This window comes from Rhinoderma darwinii, chromosome 6 (genome assembly GCF_050947455.1).
Source record: "Rhinoderma darwinii isolate aRhiDar2 chromosome 6, aRhiDar2.hap1, whole genome shotgun sequence".
Taxonomy (NCBI): Eukaryota; Metazoa; Chordata; class Amphibia; order Anura; family Rhinodermatidae; genus Rhinoderma; species Rhinoderma darwinii.
Window position 1 is genome coordinate 32,627,793 of NC_134692.1, and position 19,210 is coordinate 32,647,002.

At 38.8% G+C, this 19,210-nt stretch overlaps 1 protein-coding gene across 2 annotated transcripts in view; it reads left to right on the forward strand.

Annotated features, from left to right (window-relative positions):
• METAP1D (methionyl aminopeptidase type 1D, mitochondrial) overlaps positions 1-19,210 on the forward strand; it is a 143,236-nt gene that overhangs the window by 67,579 nt on the left and 56,447 nt on the right. For both annotated transcript variants that reach the window (XM_075829458.1, XM_075829457.1), the window contains exons 2-5: positions 6,760-6,929; positions 11,467-11,616; positions 13,002-13,150; positions 16,063-16,105. In XM_075829458.1, the coding sequence (XP_075685573.1) occupies positions 6,760-6,929; positions 11,467-11,616; positions 13,002-13,150; positions 16,063-16,105 (512 nt within the window). The remainder of the gene's footprint in view (positions 1-6,759; positions 6,930-11,466; positions 11,617-13,001; positions 13,151-16,062; positions 16,106-19,210) is intronic.

Consider the following 19,210-nt stretch of genomic DNA (forward strand, 5'->3'; position numbering starts at 1 on the left):
CATACCTAATTTACAGTATGCTGCAACATATGAATAGTCTCCCTTTTCATCATTTGTATAGGGTTTAGAGAGGTCACTTAGTTTGATCGAATTATGGCATGTCTACATGAGATCAGTGGGTCTTGTTCTTTCCATACACATGTTGATGTGTTTCCCTGCCACCGTTTCAGTAAATAGGAAAGTTAATTATAAACTCCCAGATGATCTTATCTAGAAAGTGGAGTATTAGAGCTGGCCTAGGAGGGAGCTTCAAAGAGCTGTGATTTGGACAGAGGGAAGATAAAGGGATTGTTGAGAGCACATGAAGCCGAGAGTCATGTACATAAAACACATTATATTGACAGTGCAAATGTTCGGCATGAAAACGATTCTTGTTTGTGATGTCACGGAAACTTCACACTGGAAGAATAGGGTTATTCATGATACTTCCGTTTCACCATTTCTATGTCGACTCATTGTGTAATATGTTTCTGCTTTATGCATGATCCATCCATATAGCTACAAATATGTATTATACTTGTTTGTTTGGAAATGTAAAAAATGTTGGCCTTGAGGTCCATAATTTTTTCTTATTATTTGTGCCTCCCATCCTTGCAAAAGCCATAACTTTTTATTTTTTATGTCAATGTATTGTATTAGGCTTTGTTTTGACGAGTTGTAGTTTTTGTAGGTTCCATTTTGGAGTACCCACAGATTTCATTCATATTATTGGGGAAATGCAGAAAAATCGATTTACGTTTTTGTTCTGTTTTTGTTTTATGCTGACAATTAATTGTGGTTATGGCTTTGGTGATAACAAATATTTTTTTTAAATTCCTTTTATTTAAAATGTTGCAAACCGAATAAATCACACATTAATACGACATTATGAGAAGGGTTTTCTTTTGTAAAACCAACAAAAACTGAAAAATACAACTTATTGTCTATGCTGCCTTGCAGACACAGGAGTAAGTAGAGAATAAAGGAAGCAATAGATTAGATCAACGAGGGCTGGCACCAGGAACTTCCAAAAGTTAACTAAAGAGTTTTCTATTGCAATGGATTCAGCAATTCCCAACCATAAACCCCACACTTTATCAAGTTTATTAGGACAACCCCGATGTTGAAACACCAGTTGTTTATAGGATACGACCGAGTGTTGGCGGTCTGTTAGTGTTAGTCATGTTGTGCCAGTGCAATCTCTCTTGAATATATTGAATCTCTTTAATAGTTTCTTTATACATTAAAAAACCTTTTCAGGTTGGTCATATAATATACTAGGTGCAGGTGTTCTACCATGGCAAACCTTTCTTAAGTCTGTCAAGTCATCCAGCCAACAGTTGAGTGTTTTTGGATCAGTTTTCTCTATTCCTGGCCCAGTACGGGAGTGTGCCTGTCAATCACAGCTGTCCTCCTACTGGTGACCATTGTGCACAGCAGCCCACCATACTGTGCATGTACATTGGAAATTGGGACATACATGTACATGAGTTTGCCCGAAGGGATTAACAACATTGTGATGCTTTAAAGCCATAAAGTCAACACATTTACTCTATCGCCACCTTTACTGAGTATCCGTAGACAGGAGAGGGAATCCACTATCATTTGACCTTCTTTATTTAAGTGTTATACATATATAAAAGTTTGCTTAAAAAAAGCAGAAATGGAAAAATTCCCCCTCCGACATTTTTTGGACAATTGGTATTGTTACTTTAAAGAGGCTCTGTCACCAGATTTTGCAACCCCTATCTGCTATTGCAGCAGATAGGCGCTGCAATGTAGATTACAGTAACGTTTTTATTTTTAAAAAACGAGCATTTTTGGCCAAGTTATGACCATTTTTGTAGTTATGCAAATGAGGCTTGCAAAAGTCCAAGTGGGTGTGTTTAAAAGTAAAAGTCCAACTGGGCGTGTATTATGTGCATACATCGGGGCGTTTTTAATACTTTTACTAGCTGGGCGTTCTGATGAGAAGTATCATCCACTTCTCTTCAGAACGCCCAGCTTCTGCCAGATGATGCTGTGACGTCACTCACAGGTCCTGCATCGTGTCAGACGAGCGAGGACACATCGGCACCAGAGGCTACAGTTGATTCTGCAGCAGCATCAGCGTTTGCAGGTAAGTAGCTACATCGACTTACCTGCTAACGCCGATGCTGCTGCAGAATCAACTGAAGCCTCTGGTGCCGATGTGTCCGACACGATGCAGGACCTGTGAGTGACGTCACAGATCTGCACTGCCAGAAGCTGGGCGTTCTGAAGAGAAGTGGATGATACTTCTCGTCAGAGCGCCCAGCTAGTAAAAGTAGTAAAAACGCCCCGATGTACGCACATAATACACGCCCACTTGGACTTTTACTTTTAAACACACCCACTTGGACTTTTGCAAGCCTCATTTGCATAACTACAAAAATGGTCATAACTTGGCCAAAAATGCTAGTTTTTTAAAAATAAAAACGTTACTGTAATCTACATTGCAGCGCCGATCTGCTGCAATAGCAGATAGGGGTTGCAAAATCTGGTGACAGAGCCTCTTTAAGGCACCAATATCTTTTGGTTTTTCCTGTGGGAAACAGCAGCTAAAAAGCACCCCATGTGCTGTAAAAAAAAAACTGTTTGTTACGCGATGAAATGTGCGTGTGCATAATACACTGGAAGATTTTTCAAGAACACTTCAGTGTTATGAAAAGATTACCATAATGCAACCCACTAAGGTTTATCTCTATGACTTTTTTTTAATCTTGAGTTCTGGAAGCATAGAGTAAAATTGCCAGGTGACAAATTTTATGGTTTCACCTGAACACAACTGAAGTCCTTTTTTAAATTTTCCTCTTACAAATATATTTCAAATAACTTGCTATTTTGTCAAATCATAACTGTGTGTATTTTTCCAGAGTCCTTTTCTTGGTCTAAATTCATATAGGGTGGAAAGCCAATATTAGAGAGAGAATCCAATATAATGGGGAACCACAACAGGGCCTCATGAACCAGTGCCCACATTTATTATAGGAAGGCATCTGATGGTTTATGAATCATTCGGTTTTCCATTTCGTCTGAACTGATTGTGCAGAATAGCCACAGCTCAACACAATGGCACAACCAAAGTTTTCGAGTTGATTTGCAGTCAGTCGATAATGTTAACACAAAATAAAAATTTTATTCTAGCATAACAATTCACCAGTATCATAATAGTATTCCAAATGTTAGGAATAATTCACGTCAGAAATAGCGCTATGTTTGCCAATAAGCTGTGTCTGTTATTGCAGTCCAACTCCATTTAAGCGAATACGGCTGAGCCCATTAATAAGATCGGCGATCTGTTTCGGGGTTAAAAAGCAGACCATTTTTTCTAATCTCCTACAACTCCTTTACCAAAATATTGATATTTTTAATTTACTATGATTAATGTTTGATTTTCAAAATTATGGTAGTGGCAAAAATAGAACAACATTTTTTCCTGGTTTTATAAGCTATGTTCAACTGGTGGGTGCAATTAATTTCCCATGATTAATAGTTTTCTGTATTGATAGTCACTTGGGTTAGGTACATGGTGTACCCATAGCCCCATGGTGTGTCCATTATCCCTCTTCTGCATAATCACTTTTTGCATTGTTTCTTTGCTGTGACATCACTGCATTATCTCTGTACTGTGACATCATTGTATGCATTATTATACCCGCATGGTGACATCTGTATTAGTTTTTTTTCCTGTGCTTTGATGTCACCAAGTATATAGTGATATTTATGTGTGCATTTTTTAACACTGATAAAATGGCATTGTGTTCATTATTCCTGTGACATCCTGTGTGTAGTATTCTCGTGCTGTGACATCACTGTGTATTAAGCCTATACTGTGACATCACTGTGCACATTATCCTACTACTGTGACATCATTGTATGCATTATTCTTGTTATAAATTCAGTAAGTTAATTTTCGGATTTCTGTAATATTACCTTGTGTATTTTCTCAGTACTGTGACATTCATGTGTGCAATATCTCTAGGCCGTGAGATAATTTAGTGCATTATCCCTTTGCATTAAGAGAACACACTTGCCACAGAGTTGAGAGCAAAATAATGATAAGCTTGTCATGTTAAAGGGAACCTGTCACCTTTTCTGACATGTCTATTTTCCTAAATAAATGTATTCCCCATGAAATAAAAATTCTTAGAACTCTTTGTGCCATTCCTCTGTTGTTTCTACTAGAAATTTATGAATAATTTGACAACTGGGTGTTACCAGTTGGGGGGGGGGGGGGGGGGCGGGTGTCTGCACAGTCTAACAATGTCCAATCAGTTCTGACAGTGACACTGTGTAGGGACATGCCCCTTGGACAAGGAGAATAGTAATACCCAGTTGTAAACTTATTCATACATTTCTAGGAGGAATAACTGAGGAATTGCAAAATGCAGAGAAAATATGTTCCAGAATTGTTATTTCATGGGGAATACAATTATTTACTAAAACAGACATGTCAGGAGAGGTGAATGGTCTTCTTTAAGAACTCACTGCTGAAGGTGGTCATGGTGAAGTCTAGCCCCATTCTAAATTTTGTGTGTCCCCATGGTTAGAGGTTACACCTTCGACTGGACATATTAAATAGTACGATATTAGAATTACCAGATTATGTTAATTGCAGCCACACAGGTTTATGTTCACGCCAGAGATTTTACAAGCCAAGTAAATGAATTGGTCAACAGATTTTATATATTAGAAATTGCCAGCCGATACATCTTAGCTTTTACTAGGAGTGGTGTAATGTTGACGCGAAACGTGCGTCGGAGGGTGAGTTGAGCAGGCATCACCTATACATTCCAGTTATATACCTATTATGGCTGAGTAATGGTTTTACCATGTCTTATTGTTATGGATATTACTTCTTTATATTAATTATATTGCTCTTGTCTTGGAATAACAATATATCTTTAGGGTTTGCAGGGTATATAGTTCTACTTACAACAATTTTGTGATACTTATATTAGTCTGTAGCAAGTGATTCCACATTGATTATTTTATTATGTCTTGCCCACCTCTTTGGGGTATATTTTACTTTTGTTTTGTGTATTTGTCTTTTTATTGTGGGCGGTATATCCGCACCTGTTTATAATAAAGGTTTTTGTATTTTGACTAATATATTTGGCTCTGGCTAATTGTTGGTATCTTCCTATTGGTATATATATGTATGTATGTATATATAAATATATATATATATATTCTATTGTGGGTATCTCCAAGTATTATTTGTAATATTGGAACAATTGTTCTCTCTGGTTTTGTAGGTTTTCTCTTAACATTACATAGCCAGGTTTTTTTTTTCCACCCAAATGCCTGTGACATTGGGGAGATTAGCATCTATTTGAGCAAAAAAAAAAAACAACAACTAACAGAATAAAGGCAATGAATAATGTACAATTATTAATAGTAAAATTGATTATGCCCACGACAGTTTAGTATGTGAACTGCATAATATATGCAAGAAAATATTTACATGACATGTCTATATGAATTTTGAATATTATATCTCTTTTGACAATCTCATAAGATGGGGCTGGTTCCAACAATTGAATAGTTAACTTTTTCTGTGTGCATGGGAGCACTAAACTACTACAGTATTTTAAGTGTATGTTTAACATTACTTTATAGTTTACATATAAATATAATCTCCCTAAAAAGTTCAGTAAGTCTACAAATTGCTTTCTTCTATATAATAAGTAATTATCATTTCTGCTAGTACTGTAGCTGTTCGAATCAGTCAACGACTTGTCGACAGACAAACCTCTAACGGATTAGCAGAGATCCTATGAAAGTAATTCTCTCTGCTTCACTGAATTCAGTAAGAATTGTTTTTTTATTCTAGGATTACTGTACTTAGTCTGGTGTAAAGGCTACAAATGCAAAATTCAAATCCCCAAAGCAATCTCTATACACACCAAACAAGCAAGGACTGCTGTGAAATGTGAGCTTAGTTGTGTAGGCAGCGTGTGAACATGGCCTTATAGTGGCTTTCGTTGATTACAAGATCAATATCCTTAGATTCAGTTTACCAGAGTGATGGCACACATTTAAAGCAGTAGTACCATCTCATAATGTTATAGTTTAGATCACTAAGATAAGCCATAACATTATGATCGTTGGGGGTCCAACCTCTTCGGCTTATTCGATTCTCCCACTGAATAGGGCTGCGATGTAGTTCCTTGCTCAGCGGGTGGCTGGTATTGTCGCTGTGCAGGGAAATACTGTGAAGGCGCTGCAGCGCCTAACTAGCGCTGCGGCTCCCTTCTGAGAATTGTGGGTGTTGCGGCAGTCAGACCCACACCGGTCCGTTATGGATGCCAAATACTAGTGATGTGCCATCACTTACCATAATTTGACGTATAGTATAGACAAACCATAATAATGTATATGGATTTATTCCCTGGATCGTTTATATATGCTGTATAGCAGTGTCCCCCAACATGTGGCTCTACAACTCCTAGCATTCCCTGGCAGCCCGTGGATCTCCAGCTATCGCAAAACTACAACTCCCAGCATTCCCTGATAGGCTGGAGAGAAACAGGTTGGCGAGCACTGTTCTATAGGTAGTGAGTATGTGACAGTAATTCCAGAACTTACGTATGTGACTACAGATGAGGTTTCAGGAGAACGGAAAAGTTAACGTCTTCACTTTCTCTCTGAAATTTTCGCCAATGATAAACAATGATTTAAACAGTTTAACGTGATGATGTCTCGGAAAGGAAAGGATATATTAACTGTTATTTGTCTTTTCACATCTCTCCTTAGGTTATGTGACCCGCTGTCCTAGAGTTTTCTCTCCGTCAATCAATCATATCTACTTACACAGGCAGTTAAACATTCAACAAAGGAGATATTTATTTTTCCGGAGACAAAGAAGCTGCGCTTATAGTATAGTTTGGCCAGGTACAGTTTCCCCAGCTCATCCAGTTCCCGAGGTAACTATAATTTCTATTATCTGATTCTTTTCCCAGTCAATATAAAGGTTGACTGCACTACTGATCAAGTACATTCATCCACTGACAGCCAGAGGCTGAAATCCTGGTCAGGGACATAAATCCCGAACAACAGAGCCACATGTATGCAGCTCCCCGCCGGATAGTGTTATGAAGAATAGGTAATCAGAGCATAGGTGAGCCCAGCTTCAATATAGATACTTACAGGCAATCTGCCCAATGATGTAGACATCGGCAGGTGGGCATCAACTCTAAGGAAGTGGCTGGCGGACTTGTAAAAATGTGCCATAATGTTAGTAAATGATTTAAGTAAATATGATGTTTTATGGTCGATATCCAACCTGTTCCTTCATCATTAGACAGACTGTTGAGAATGTGATGAGTCTATATTGAAGTTGATGTGGTTGCCTTTGAAGAAAAACATAAGCTGCTGTAATAAGGTTTTTTCCTTTTTTATATAACCATTACTATCTTCCTGAACTGGAAAAAACAGCCTGCTTGTGATAATAATATACCTTGTAATATATACCGCTGGCAGCAGGCACTGCAATTCACCTACCATAGCAGCAAGAGCTCTGGGATTCTGCATCTCAGAAAGTTCCTGTCTGAAAAGTTATGTGACTGGCAGAGGATTGATGTGATAGAGAGGGGCCTTGTAAAACTTTATAGATTATATTATTTCAAGCTATTTAATGATGGTGCATAAAATCAAGCACACTGCCAAGCAATCTCCATAGACAAACATTGGTAGCAGTATGGGTCATACTGGTATGGGTCATACTGATGACCTCAGCGACTTTAAACTGGCACTGTTATAGGATGCCGCCTTTGCCACAAGTCAGTTCATGAAATTTCAGATCTGATTCTGATGATGCGATAGAGGAGGTTGAGGTCAGGACTTGGAAGTCCTCGTCACCTAACACCTTTGGGATGAACTAGAATGGAAATTGCGAGCCAGGCCTTCTCCTCCAACATCAGTGTCTGACCTCACAAATGTTTTTTTGCCTGAATAGGCACAAATTCCCGCAGCCACACTGCAAAATCTTGTGGAAAGTCTTCATAGAAGAGTGGAGGTTCTTATTGCTGCAAAAGGGTACTAACTCCCACAGTTTTGAAATGGTATGTCCAACAAGCTCGTTCGTACAGGTGTGATTGTCGGACATCCATATACTTTTGGCCATATAATGTATGTGCACACCCAATTATTACTACAATGGGTGCTTTTTGAACATCTCATTCCAAAACCATATGGGATTACTATACTAGCCTCAGATCTTTTAGGATAGCTTTCTGCTAGATTTTGGACCATGACTACAGGAATTTTAGTCCATTCAGTTACACAGGAATTAGTGAGGCTGGGCATTGATATTGGGCAATAAAGCCTGGTTCTCAATACACTTTTGCCCATGTGCAAATGAATTGCCAGGCACAGCCCATGATGCTGTTCCAAGGGGAAAAAAAAGTAGGCTTTTTTTTTTCTACTTTTATACAAGAACTGGTTGATGATCGAATACTCCAACTTTTCTAGGAGGCGTTTTCTAGGAAACGCATTTATGCCATGTCAGTCATACATAACATTAAAATGTGATTGGTAAGGGTCTCCCATGTCATTATCCTAAATTTGGGAGTGCTGGAGTTACAGTGTAACATTATACAGCATCTGCAACCACACCGAAATTTGGAATGGCGCAAAGATGTGGAGCTGCACAAGAAACCCATTTGATTTAGTTATGGCCCTTCTTTCTTTATGTACACCCCAGTAGCTAACATTGTTCCCTAATCACAAGCTTTCTTCTCCCATAGATACTGCAGATTTGTTACCAATTTGCGATGCAAAATAATTTAGCCTGCACAACCCGTATACGGTTTCTCGGAAGTATAACGCACAATGGCTTCTGAGGTTTTCAATGTTGTATATACTAGTTGTGCTCCGTGCATATAGTGACAAACTAATAATCCAAGGTAAAGAGAGAGAGGCCGCGGCACTCACCGTTTGTTACAAAATATTTTCTTTATTTTATTTTTGCATATCCATATTGGTATATAATGGGAAGAAAGCAGACAACAGGTGGCCTATCCAATGCTTCATTTAATACATAAGTATCTAATTAAAACATACAAATACACTGATAATGTTACATGTACATTACAATAATAGAAAGTCTGTATTTCATAGTGTATTTCATACTATAGATATGTGTAAAGGTAAAACACTCCAGATGCAATGATTGATCACCTGTCGTTCTGATATTATTGTATATGTCATTATTTGCCCATTTAGGTATTACTTCATCGGCTAAACGATTCGCCCACTTTTTAAAAGATTTCTTGAGCACGTTTATTCCTTGAGTACAGAAAATGATTGTACAAGATTAATCAACCATATTACGCAGGTGCATAGGGATGATCCTACATTTGGTTTGCAGGCTTTCAGAGACCGTTTTCTCCGATCAATGGAAAAGATAGTCATACACCGCTATTAAAGGCTATGTAAACCTTTTGAAAGCGATTTTTTTTTTAAAATAAAAAGGCCAGCGTGTTTTGTGCAACTTTATAATTTGTTTTTATTAAAAATAATTTTTACTTTTTGAGATACAGCTTCTATACTGTATACAGAGCAGCTGTATCTTATGCTGAATCCTGTACCTGTCAGGTCCGCGGGACTTATGGCTTCAGTGACAGCGGGTCCTGTCTGTCTCTGACACAAAGGATCGAGCTGCAATCAATCACATCTAAGTTCATAACTTAGATGTGATCGATTACAGGTGGATCACATGCAGCACCCGCTGATACTGAACCCGTCACTTCCGTGGATCTGACGGATTCAGGTCTTAGCGCACGATACAGCTTCTCTGTATACAGAATACAAAGCAGCTGTATCTCAAAAAATAAAAATAATTTTTAATAAAAACTATAAAATTATAAAGTTGCACAAAACACACTGACCTTTTTATTATTTCATTTTTTTTTAAATCGCTTTCGAAGCTTTACATAGCCTTTAAGATGTGAGGCTTTAGGACCATTGGGTTTCAACGAAAGGAATGATTTATCTGCATTTCTATAAAACACAGCCTTTTTCTTTTTTTGTATTGTTTTAATGTACATGTCACTTTATCTGTGTATTGGTATATGTTTTTATGAGATATTTATGATCAAATGATGCATTGGATAGACCACTGTTGTCTGTTTGTCTACTGTTGTGTACCTACATGGAAATACGTCGTAAAAAATGGTGAGTGACGTGGCCTTTTTCGCCTTACCTTGGATGTATTTAGTGCTCCACAATTCATATATCAGCAGATGGCTTAACGTTATAGCATGAAGTGTCATGGTCCTTACTGGAAGGTCATGCCAGCTAGTAATAGGCACCATGATACACTGACACTTATCCAGATACACTGATAGAATATTTCACAACCTAAAGTTCCTTTTACACTGGCCAATATGGGCAGTGAAAACGAGCACCGATCAACAAGACAGCTCGTTGATCGGCGCTCCTTTCAAAAAGAGCAAGGATTGGTTATGTATGGGGACGAGCGATTGTTACTATGATCGCTCGTCCCCATACATTTCCATCATGTCGGCAGCACGTCTCCCTGTTTACACAGGGAGACTTGCTGCCGACAACTATAATATTTATTGCTGCATAAACGCTAGGATCAGCCAGATGGATCAGCAAACGAGTGTTTGCTCGTTCGTCGGACGATCGCTGCCCTGTTTACACAGGGCAATAATCGGGAGCCAGCATTCGTATGGACTCTCGTTTGCCTGATAATTGGCCAATGTAAAAGCGCCTTAATCCCGTAGGGGGACATACACTTGTATTCACCACACAGATACTTAATTTCCTTCTTAAATTTATATTTTCTCATACAATATCTACTATAGAACATGATATTCATTACTGCCACCAAAAATTGCATTTGAGGAAAGCCATTGTGACAGCTTTTCAGTTACTTATCAAAAGCAGGAAGGTTTCCCTAAAAGTGTTTTCTTACATGACAAGGTTCTGAGGATTACAGAGCTAAATAAAGAAAAGGCATAATACACCTCAGCAGAATTGACTGATTGTAATAACCAAATTCTCACTTCATACTCATTACCTAAATCCGTTCAGTACATGTTATTCAGTTATCTGTAGCGCTTGTGTCAGTTTAATGTAGAAATGTAAGATGCCAGTATTACCACCTAGAAACTCCGAAAACCTGTTTCTGTCTCTTGACATGGAGCTGTTACTTTGGGAAATATGTTTTAGGAAATTTGTGTCAGTGTACATTTTTCTTGTACCGCTGTGCGTAGTTCACAGACTGTGTGTAAGTTTCTTGTAATAGTCAATGTTAAGTTCAAAAGGGCATTGGAAGGAACACTGAAGAAGCCTTGAGGGTTTGCTTGGTGGCTCATGAAGGTCATTCTTCGAACTCAAAGGGCAAGTTGCCATGAAGCAGGAGGGACTGTCTGAGAAAATGATCCCATTGTCATGTTGTTTTCTGATCTTCATTTCCAATCCTCTTCCTCCAAGCATATAATGAAGCCAGACTATGTGACGACAGGCATTGTGCCTGACTGGGGAGACTTCATTGAAATTAAGGATGAAGATCGGATTCAAGGGCTTCGTCAGGCTTGTCAACTAGCCCGTCATATTTTACTTATGGCTGGAAGAATTTTAAAGGTAATGGGGTGTAGTTATCGATGGTTAAAATATCAATCCAGTTGTTGGGTGTGTCAGATGCAGAGCCTTATAGAACGTAATTACCTCTAAATTGCTGTCACAATATATTAAAACCGTTAATAAAAAATAAATAATGCAATGCCGTATCCATGTTGGAGCTTATACATAAAGATCTACACTGTAAATCACACCCCAATGGGCAGGTTTGTAATTAACTATGAACTAACAAAAATTTGCATAGTATAAAATGGTAACAATTTCTAGATGCAGGATAGCTGAAAAGTTATGTAGGATTGGGAGCCCAAAAAATATTGTACTCAGTGAGCAGAAAAAATAAAGTACCAATCATGGCCACTAGGTTGTTTGGATATTTGGTCAGTGCATTTATTGTATCATAGTTATTCTTCTCTAAGGCAGGTATCATATATTTTATTTTACTAGAGTGTGCTCCAAAAATGTCAAATTGTGTGTAACAAATCTGAACCAGCAAAAATCTATCTAGGTATAAATTGCCCTAATTAAATTGTGGTCTGTCCACCAAATCTTTTAGGACTCCTTCTTTTGTGTAATTTTGTATAAGCATTTTTTCATGCCTTTTTTAAGTTCTATTAAGTAGATCAATAAAAAGAACACCTGAAAAACCGCCATACCTGCGGCACGCTGCGTGTTGATAAAAAAAACACTGACCCCAAAAATGCCACAAAAATGCCAAAACCAAAATGATGTGTATGTAGACATATTTTGCTACAGACTTTTAACGAACATCTGGCAAGGTATTTTAGCGCTCCCCCGCCCCTCCCCTCCAAAAAAAAATAGTGAAAAAATACCATGAAAAATATGACTAAACGCTGTGTGAAACGGACCTTATCCTAAACATAAAATAGTGAATATATAGCACAGCAACTAGAAAAAATATTTTTCCTGTGAAATTGTCTGTTATACTAAGCATTTTATATGTTTGACCATTCATTCGATTAACTCCGTAGAAAAAAGTACAGATGAAATAGACTAACTCAATATCCTGTAGTGTTTCACAATCCTTTTGCCAGTAGGTGGCACTGCTCTGATGTCACATATGGATATACATTCATTATACATCTGCATGTGCTTCCTTCCACTTTGTAAAATCATACTGTATATGGCTAAATCAGGTTGCTGATACAGGACACTACTAGTCATTGGTACTTTATAATAAAAAAAATTATATATATACTGGGAATGTAGGAAATAGTTAAGGTTACAGATTTCTGAGCCAAAAACAATACCATGCTTGTTTTGATATTTCCCGGATGTAAATGATACAGTATAAACGTATCCAGAGAACCTTACAAATTATACCTTGACAAAAGTGATGGTGCTTGTTTTGTTCTGTCTCCCGATTTCAGGTTGGCATGACAACTGAAGAAATAGATGCGTTTGTTCATCATAATATTATCGGTCGGAATGCATATCCATCCCCATTAGGTTATGGAGGATTCCCTAAATCAGTGTGTACTTCAGTGAATAATGTCGTCTGCCATGGAATTCCAGATAGGTACTTTTTCCTTTAAATTACCTAAAGGAGTTTAAAATAAGAGGTTTATAACATTTGTTTTTATAGCCCTTGCTATGCCACTGCAAGGATCTCCACAATTTTGCACCGTCATTTCCACACTCATCTCCATCTACCAACCCACCTATGCTCCAATGACTTACAACTCTATTACATGTTGTCACTACTGACTTTTCCCGTGCTTCACCCATTCTGTGAAACCGACTGCTCAAGACCTTTCAACTTGTTCCTAACATTCCCATTTCTTTAAGGAGGCCTATGTCACATAACCATAACCCATACACAACCTGACCTGGTTGCAGTGATCTCCACTCCCCTCTGCTATGTCCTTAACTTGCTCTTCTTGTCCCATGAGTCTGCACATTGGCTCAGATAATGACTAATACCATAATGTTACTAAACAATACTGCCACACCATGACCACATATCACTACATAGTGGCTGAATAATACCACCATACTGTTACTAAATAAAACACACTATACAAAGACCAATATTACCACCATATAGTGGTAAATACCGTTTCTACCAAAAAAGTGAATACAGTACGTAAATCCAGTTACTCACAGGTGATGTCTTCTTTGATTGGAGTTGTTCACTTTCCTTTTATTCCTCATCTGGCTCAGACCACTATGATGACTTTTTTTAGTCAAGACTCGTCTCTGCAGAATTAGCAGCACAGGCATCTTTAACTCCTTGATTTTCCACCACCCTCCCCACCTATTCCAAACCCCATACACAAATTTACCATTATAGTGACCCAGATGGTAATAATCACCATTTTGGTGCCACACACAGTAATAGTACCCCCTTTTATGCACCACACTGTAATAGTGCCCCTTTTAGCCCCTGAACGGTAATAGTGCCCCACACAGTAGTAACGTCCCCCTTTGTGCCCCACACACTAGAGTAGTCCTCTTTTGTGCCTCATGTAGTAGTTAGGCCTCACATAGTATTTAAGCCCCCATTTAGTAGTTAGGTGCCCCCATAAAGTAGTTAGGCCCTCCATACATTAGTTAGGCCCCATACAGTAGATGGGTCCCCCATACAGTAGAAAGGCCCTCTGGGTCTTCTGCTTTCTGCCCGATGCAGTGACATCATAATGCTGCCTGACGGGACTACAGGCTGCTGTCGTCTCGAACTCTAGTTGGCCACATGCCTAAAACAGCCTGTGGCTTACCAAAGTAAGTTGTGGGGCAGGAAGCCAATGACTTTTTGCTCTGCCACAGTAAGCGGGAGATTGCTCTTGCACTAATCGAAACCATGGCATCTCTGTTAGTGAAAGAGAACAGCTGATCGCTGCAGGGATCAAGGGCCCACCAGGGGATTCACCAGCTTCTCGGTGGGCGAAGCCGAGACTGCTATTGTATCACTCCCCCATTCCGTTTAAATCGTAAGCTCTTACATGCAGGAACCACTCTCCCTTTGTCGCATTGTTTGTGTTGATTATTTATGATTTTGCTTCCCTAATTGTAAAGCACTGCGGAATATGTTTTCACTATATATATATAAATAAATATTAATATTATAAAACGCTTTATAATAAAACATATACAACTTAGTGTTCAATAGAGTGAACCATATTCTTCAGCGTGTGTTAGGCTCTGTTCTCTTCTGTGTCGGAGGCCCTGTTATTCTGTTAATAACAGCATTGGACCCCATTTACTTATAATGGGGTTCATCAATATTGTGTGTGTGGATGTTTTGGAGGGTTCTGCTGCGCCATTATTACTGTCAATAGTGACAACCCCCGACAGAGGTCCTAACCTCGTTGTGGTTTTCATTGTCTCGTGTTAGGCAGATAACAACCAGTTGCTAAAGTCTTGTTGTGAATCCGTGTATTTATGACATCTTAATTTATTGGTTGTAAATAATCCTTTCTAGGCATGAGGGACTAATTATTGGGAAATATATTGATTTTTATTTGGACAGATAAATAATACTCTTGGATGTGTATACTAACATTACCACCTCAGTTTAATGGATAACTCCAAAATAATTTTTAATTGAGCATACCATAACACGCTAATTCTCAGATATGGTGACTCATGCTGGTGGCAAAATTTGACAAAATGTGGTCAATAGCTCAATACTCATGGCCAATCATCTAGATTATTTGAACAGTTGAAAGATAAAAGCAGACATCCAGACGTCAGGGCAAGCAGTGATCAATTGTCTTATCAGATTTGTGAAAAATGTTGGATAATGATCCTTCTGAGTTTAGAGGATAATTGAATACTAGTGCAGAACCAGCAGGTCTAAATTTCAGGATACTCTGTTGTTTGATGGCTGAGTTTCAAAATATGGAGAAACTTTGGTGACCAAAAACAACGCAATTCCGGGGTGCACTATCTTCTTTATCTTTTGCTGTACTTTTTTCTAAACGGTGTAAAACCTCATCAAATACATTGGTGGTACAGTATATTGCTAGGGGATGCCACCAATAGCGGATCGGTGGGGGTCTAATCGCTGTGATCCTTGCCGATTTGCTAAAACAAAATTGGATCACACTAAAGTAGTATCCATCTAGCCCTAGGCTTTGAGTTTCTATAGTTCTTATGTGGGCCACCAAACTGCTCTGTAATTTCCCACTTAGTTGAGGGCTATGCTCTGTAAGGGATTTTTGGCTTTCAGTGATATCCGTATGTAATACTAGCGTGGCATGTATAGAGTATATTTTTATTTATCCCTATAAATGCCAATATGCCATTTGGTCAAAAGAAAACCTTAAGCTACGAGAAGCATTTAAACAATACATTTCTCAGATCTGGGGGCAGCCTTGGTTCTTCTGTATGATGGTTTTGTATACAATAGTAAATGGTTTATTATAATATGCTAAAATATAATTATTCCTGAGTCTATAGACAACGTTCTCTTCTTTCTTTCTTTTACAGCCGACCTCTTGAGGATGGAGATATTATCAACATAGACGTCACTGTGAGTCATGTATTAAACACTTCTTATTAGCTTTACAATTTCACAACGTCAGGTGCTTAATTTAATTCCGACGTGTTCTCTAATTTATAGTTATCCCAAACCTATTTTAGGAATTCTGCACTACCCTTCCCCAGCTTCAAAGCAACTATAAGGCCACATGCACAAGATGCGTATTACGTGCGGATTTGCCACGCTAATTTTCCTGTGACAAATCCGCAGCGCAATACAAGTACCGCAAAGCAAGCGAGATTTCAAGTAATCTCATTGCAGAATTTTCCCGCACATAAATGTGGTGCATTTTTAAAATCCACAGCATGTCAAATAATCTCGCGTTTCCGTCTCCGAATTGTATGTGACAAGTTTATTTTAAAAAAAAGGCGCACCAAAATCTGCAGCATAAAAACCGCACCTTTTTCCGCATCAAAATTGAAAAACCGCACCTAAAAATGCAGTATGAAGTCTGGATTTTACCTGCAGAATTGCCTGTATTTCCTTGCGGGTTTGATAAGGATATTTCGCTTTTAGTTTCCGCATCATCAGCATGTAGCCTTAGTGTTAGAATGCCCTGCTACTAGCATAGACACAGCTTACATTGGCATATATTTATTTCTACAAGTTTCAGTGGCTGACCATGCTTGCTGAGACATGTAGTTCCCCACCAGCTATACAACATCAGGTTGTCTCCGATTCCTGTACAAGCCAATAAGTAAATTCACTGCGGAAAATGAAATGGAAGTACACTTACTGAGACGTCTTTGTCAGTGTAGATAATAACACTCCATAACTCTTCTTCTTTTGTACAGATGACAATACAAATCTGTTCGGAAATTATATTTTCATTTATAAAATCCCCGGACACTAGAATGTTTTAGTTGATGTTGTTTACTTATTGCACAGCTGGTTTTGTTTGCCTTCGCGCTTTTTTTTTTTCTCTTTTTTTTTTTTAACCCTGGGTTTACTCCAATCAGACCCGGGCTTGACATGAATTTAAGGCTGGAATCAGATGAACTGAGATCAGTGTAGGCCTAAGTGAAATGTCAGCCCAATCCCGCTATGTGTCATGTTTTTGAGAAGGTGTAATTGTTATTGATCCTTGGTGTAGTTAATGCAGAGCGCTGCAGTACTGAGCAGCTGCTGAAGATAGATATGTATGAGATGAGCGAATGTGGAGAAAGGCAGCATTTTTCTTTCACTCTAGCGAGATTGATCTTCCTCTTCCTGCTGATTTGGAGTAGGGCCTGTCATTATCTTACTCTGTCATTAGAGCCTACATTGGCCTGTGTATGTCAGTCTATTTGGACAGCAACTCTTTTGCTAGCAGTGTTCCCTACATTTATTAAAATCCCTGAAGATAGTGTTGTGTTCCATTTGCAGCAGAAGAACCTTTAACCCTTTTGCTGCAGACCACGCTGCGTGTTTATATGTCGCTCCTATGGTTAATGATTTGGAGTCAACTGAGGGATTTAACACATGACAAAGAATTCTACAAAGGTTTATTCTTTACTGAACAGCAGCAAACAAGCAATAGCGACGCGAGTGTTCGTGGTTGATGAGGACTTATTGTTTCAGCGTGACATCCTCACACACGGGAAAAAATGACATCTAAATAAACCATTCTACTCGAGATTATCCAAGAGCTTATTTGTACTTAACATATGTATAATGCTATGTGCGCCAGAAACATTGTTAGGTATATGTGTATCTGATCATATTAGTTCATGTCAACCTAGCCTCATCTTATGAATGCAAATATTCTCTAAATACCTCTATTAGTAATTTTACAGTTTATTATCCATAGATCTATAGCGCCAACTTATTCCACAGAGCTGTAGCCTAGCCCTATTGGAGCTCGCAAATCAATGTTCCCTCCATATATACAAGCTATGGCCTATTTTATGCAGCGCTATTTTGTCCGACAAACACAGTGACGGAAACCCGAAAGAAATCATTAAAGGGGTTATGTGGGGAACACAAATTATTAGCACTGGAGTATGTGAGTACACAAGCTAATATATAGTCTAATTCACAAGCTAAAAAATACATTCCGGCCCCCCGTTGCGCTGATTGAGATTTTATTAGGTTTTTATAGTGCTGCCGGGGGACTGGAAGTCTAGTTAACTCCTTTACGATGAAGGATGGATATATCTGTCCTATGCAGGAGCTAGTTCCCGCATAAGGACGGATATATCCGTCCTCTGATCGCGTGGGTTCAGTGGCAGCTAATGTGGGTAATAGTGACAGCGGAATCTAATGTGTTTGACAAAGGGAATGAGCTCCCTCGGTCACCCCCATCGGCGCCCCCGCAAAGAAATCGCAGGTCGCCCTATGGTTTCCATGGCAGCCGGGGGCCTAACATGCCCCCAGGTCTGCCTTCAACAACTGCCAGAGGCATGGCCTAATAGATTGCCTGTCAGTTTTACACTGACAGGCAATAATGCTTTGGTATACTAAGTATACCAAAGCATTATATCTGCAATCTAAAGTTTTCAAAGTGAAGTCCCCTAGTGGGACCAAAAAAAAAAGAAAAGGTAATATAGTTAAAGTTTATGGAATAAAAAAAAAAAAATTACAGCGGCTATCAGCACCACTAGCGCTCGTCAATTCAGTTTCCCAGCATGGCTCAGTGCCTGATGATGGTCACCTAGACCGAAACGTCGCACTCTGCCACTGGCATTAAAAACAAAAACAAAATAAAAAAATACCTTTGTTTCAAAATTGGTGTGCCGGATACTCTTTTATATACATGGAGTACAGCGGGGCCGGTCACATGACGAAGTGTCGTATCGTCATCAAGGAAGGCTACGCAATTAGACTTCCAGTCCCCCGGCAGCGCTACAAAAATCTATGAAAATCCCAGAATCCGCGTGATGGGGGACCGGAATGTATATCCACGAGTGTACTCACATACTACAGTGACTACTTCTAATAATTTTTGGTCCCCTTTGAAGTCAATGGGGTTCCTCAGGTGCCGTTGGTTTTCGCCATGCAACAGATCCAGCACGTGTGAAAACCTAAATCCCTCAATCATAAGTTTGATTAATGTGTTAAGTATGAAGCAGGTACAACTTGTACATGCTATAAACCATCAGAGAGACACAGCTAGGC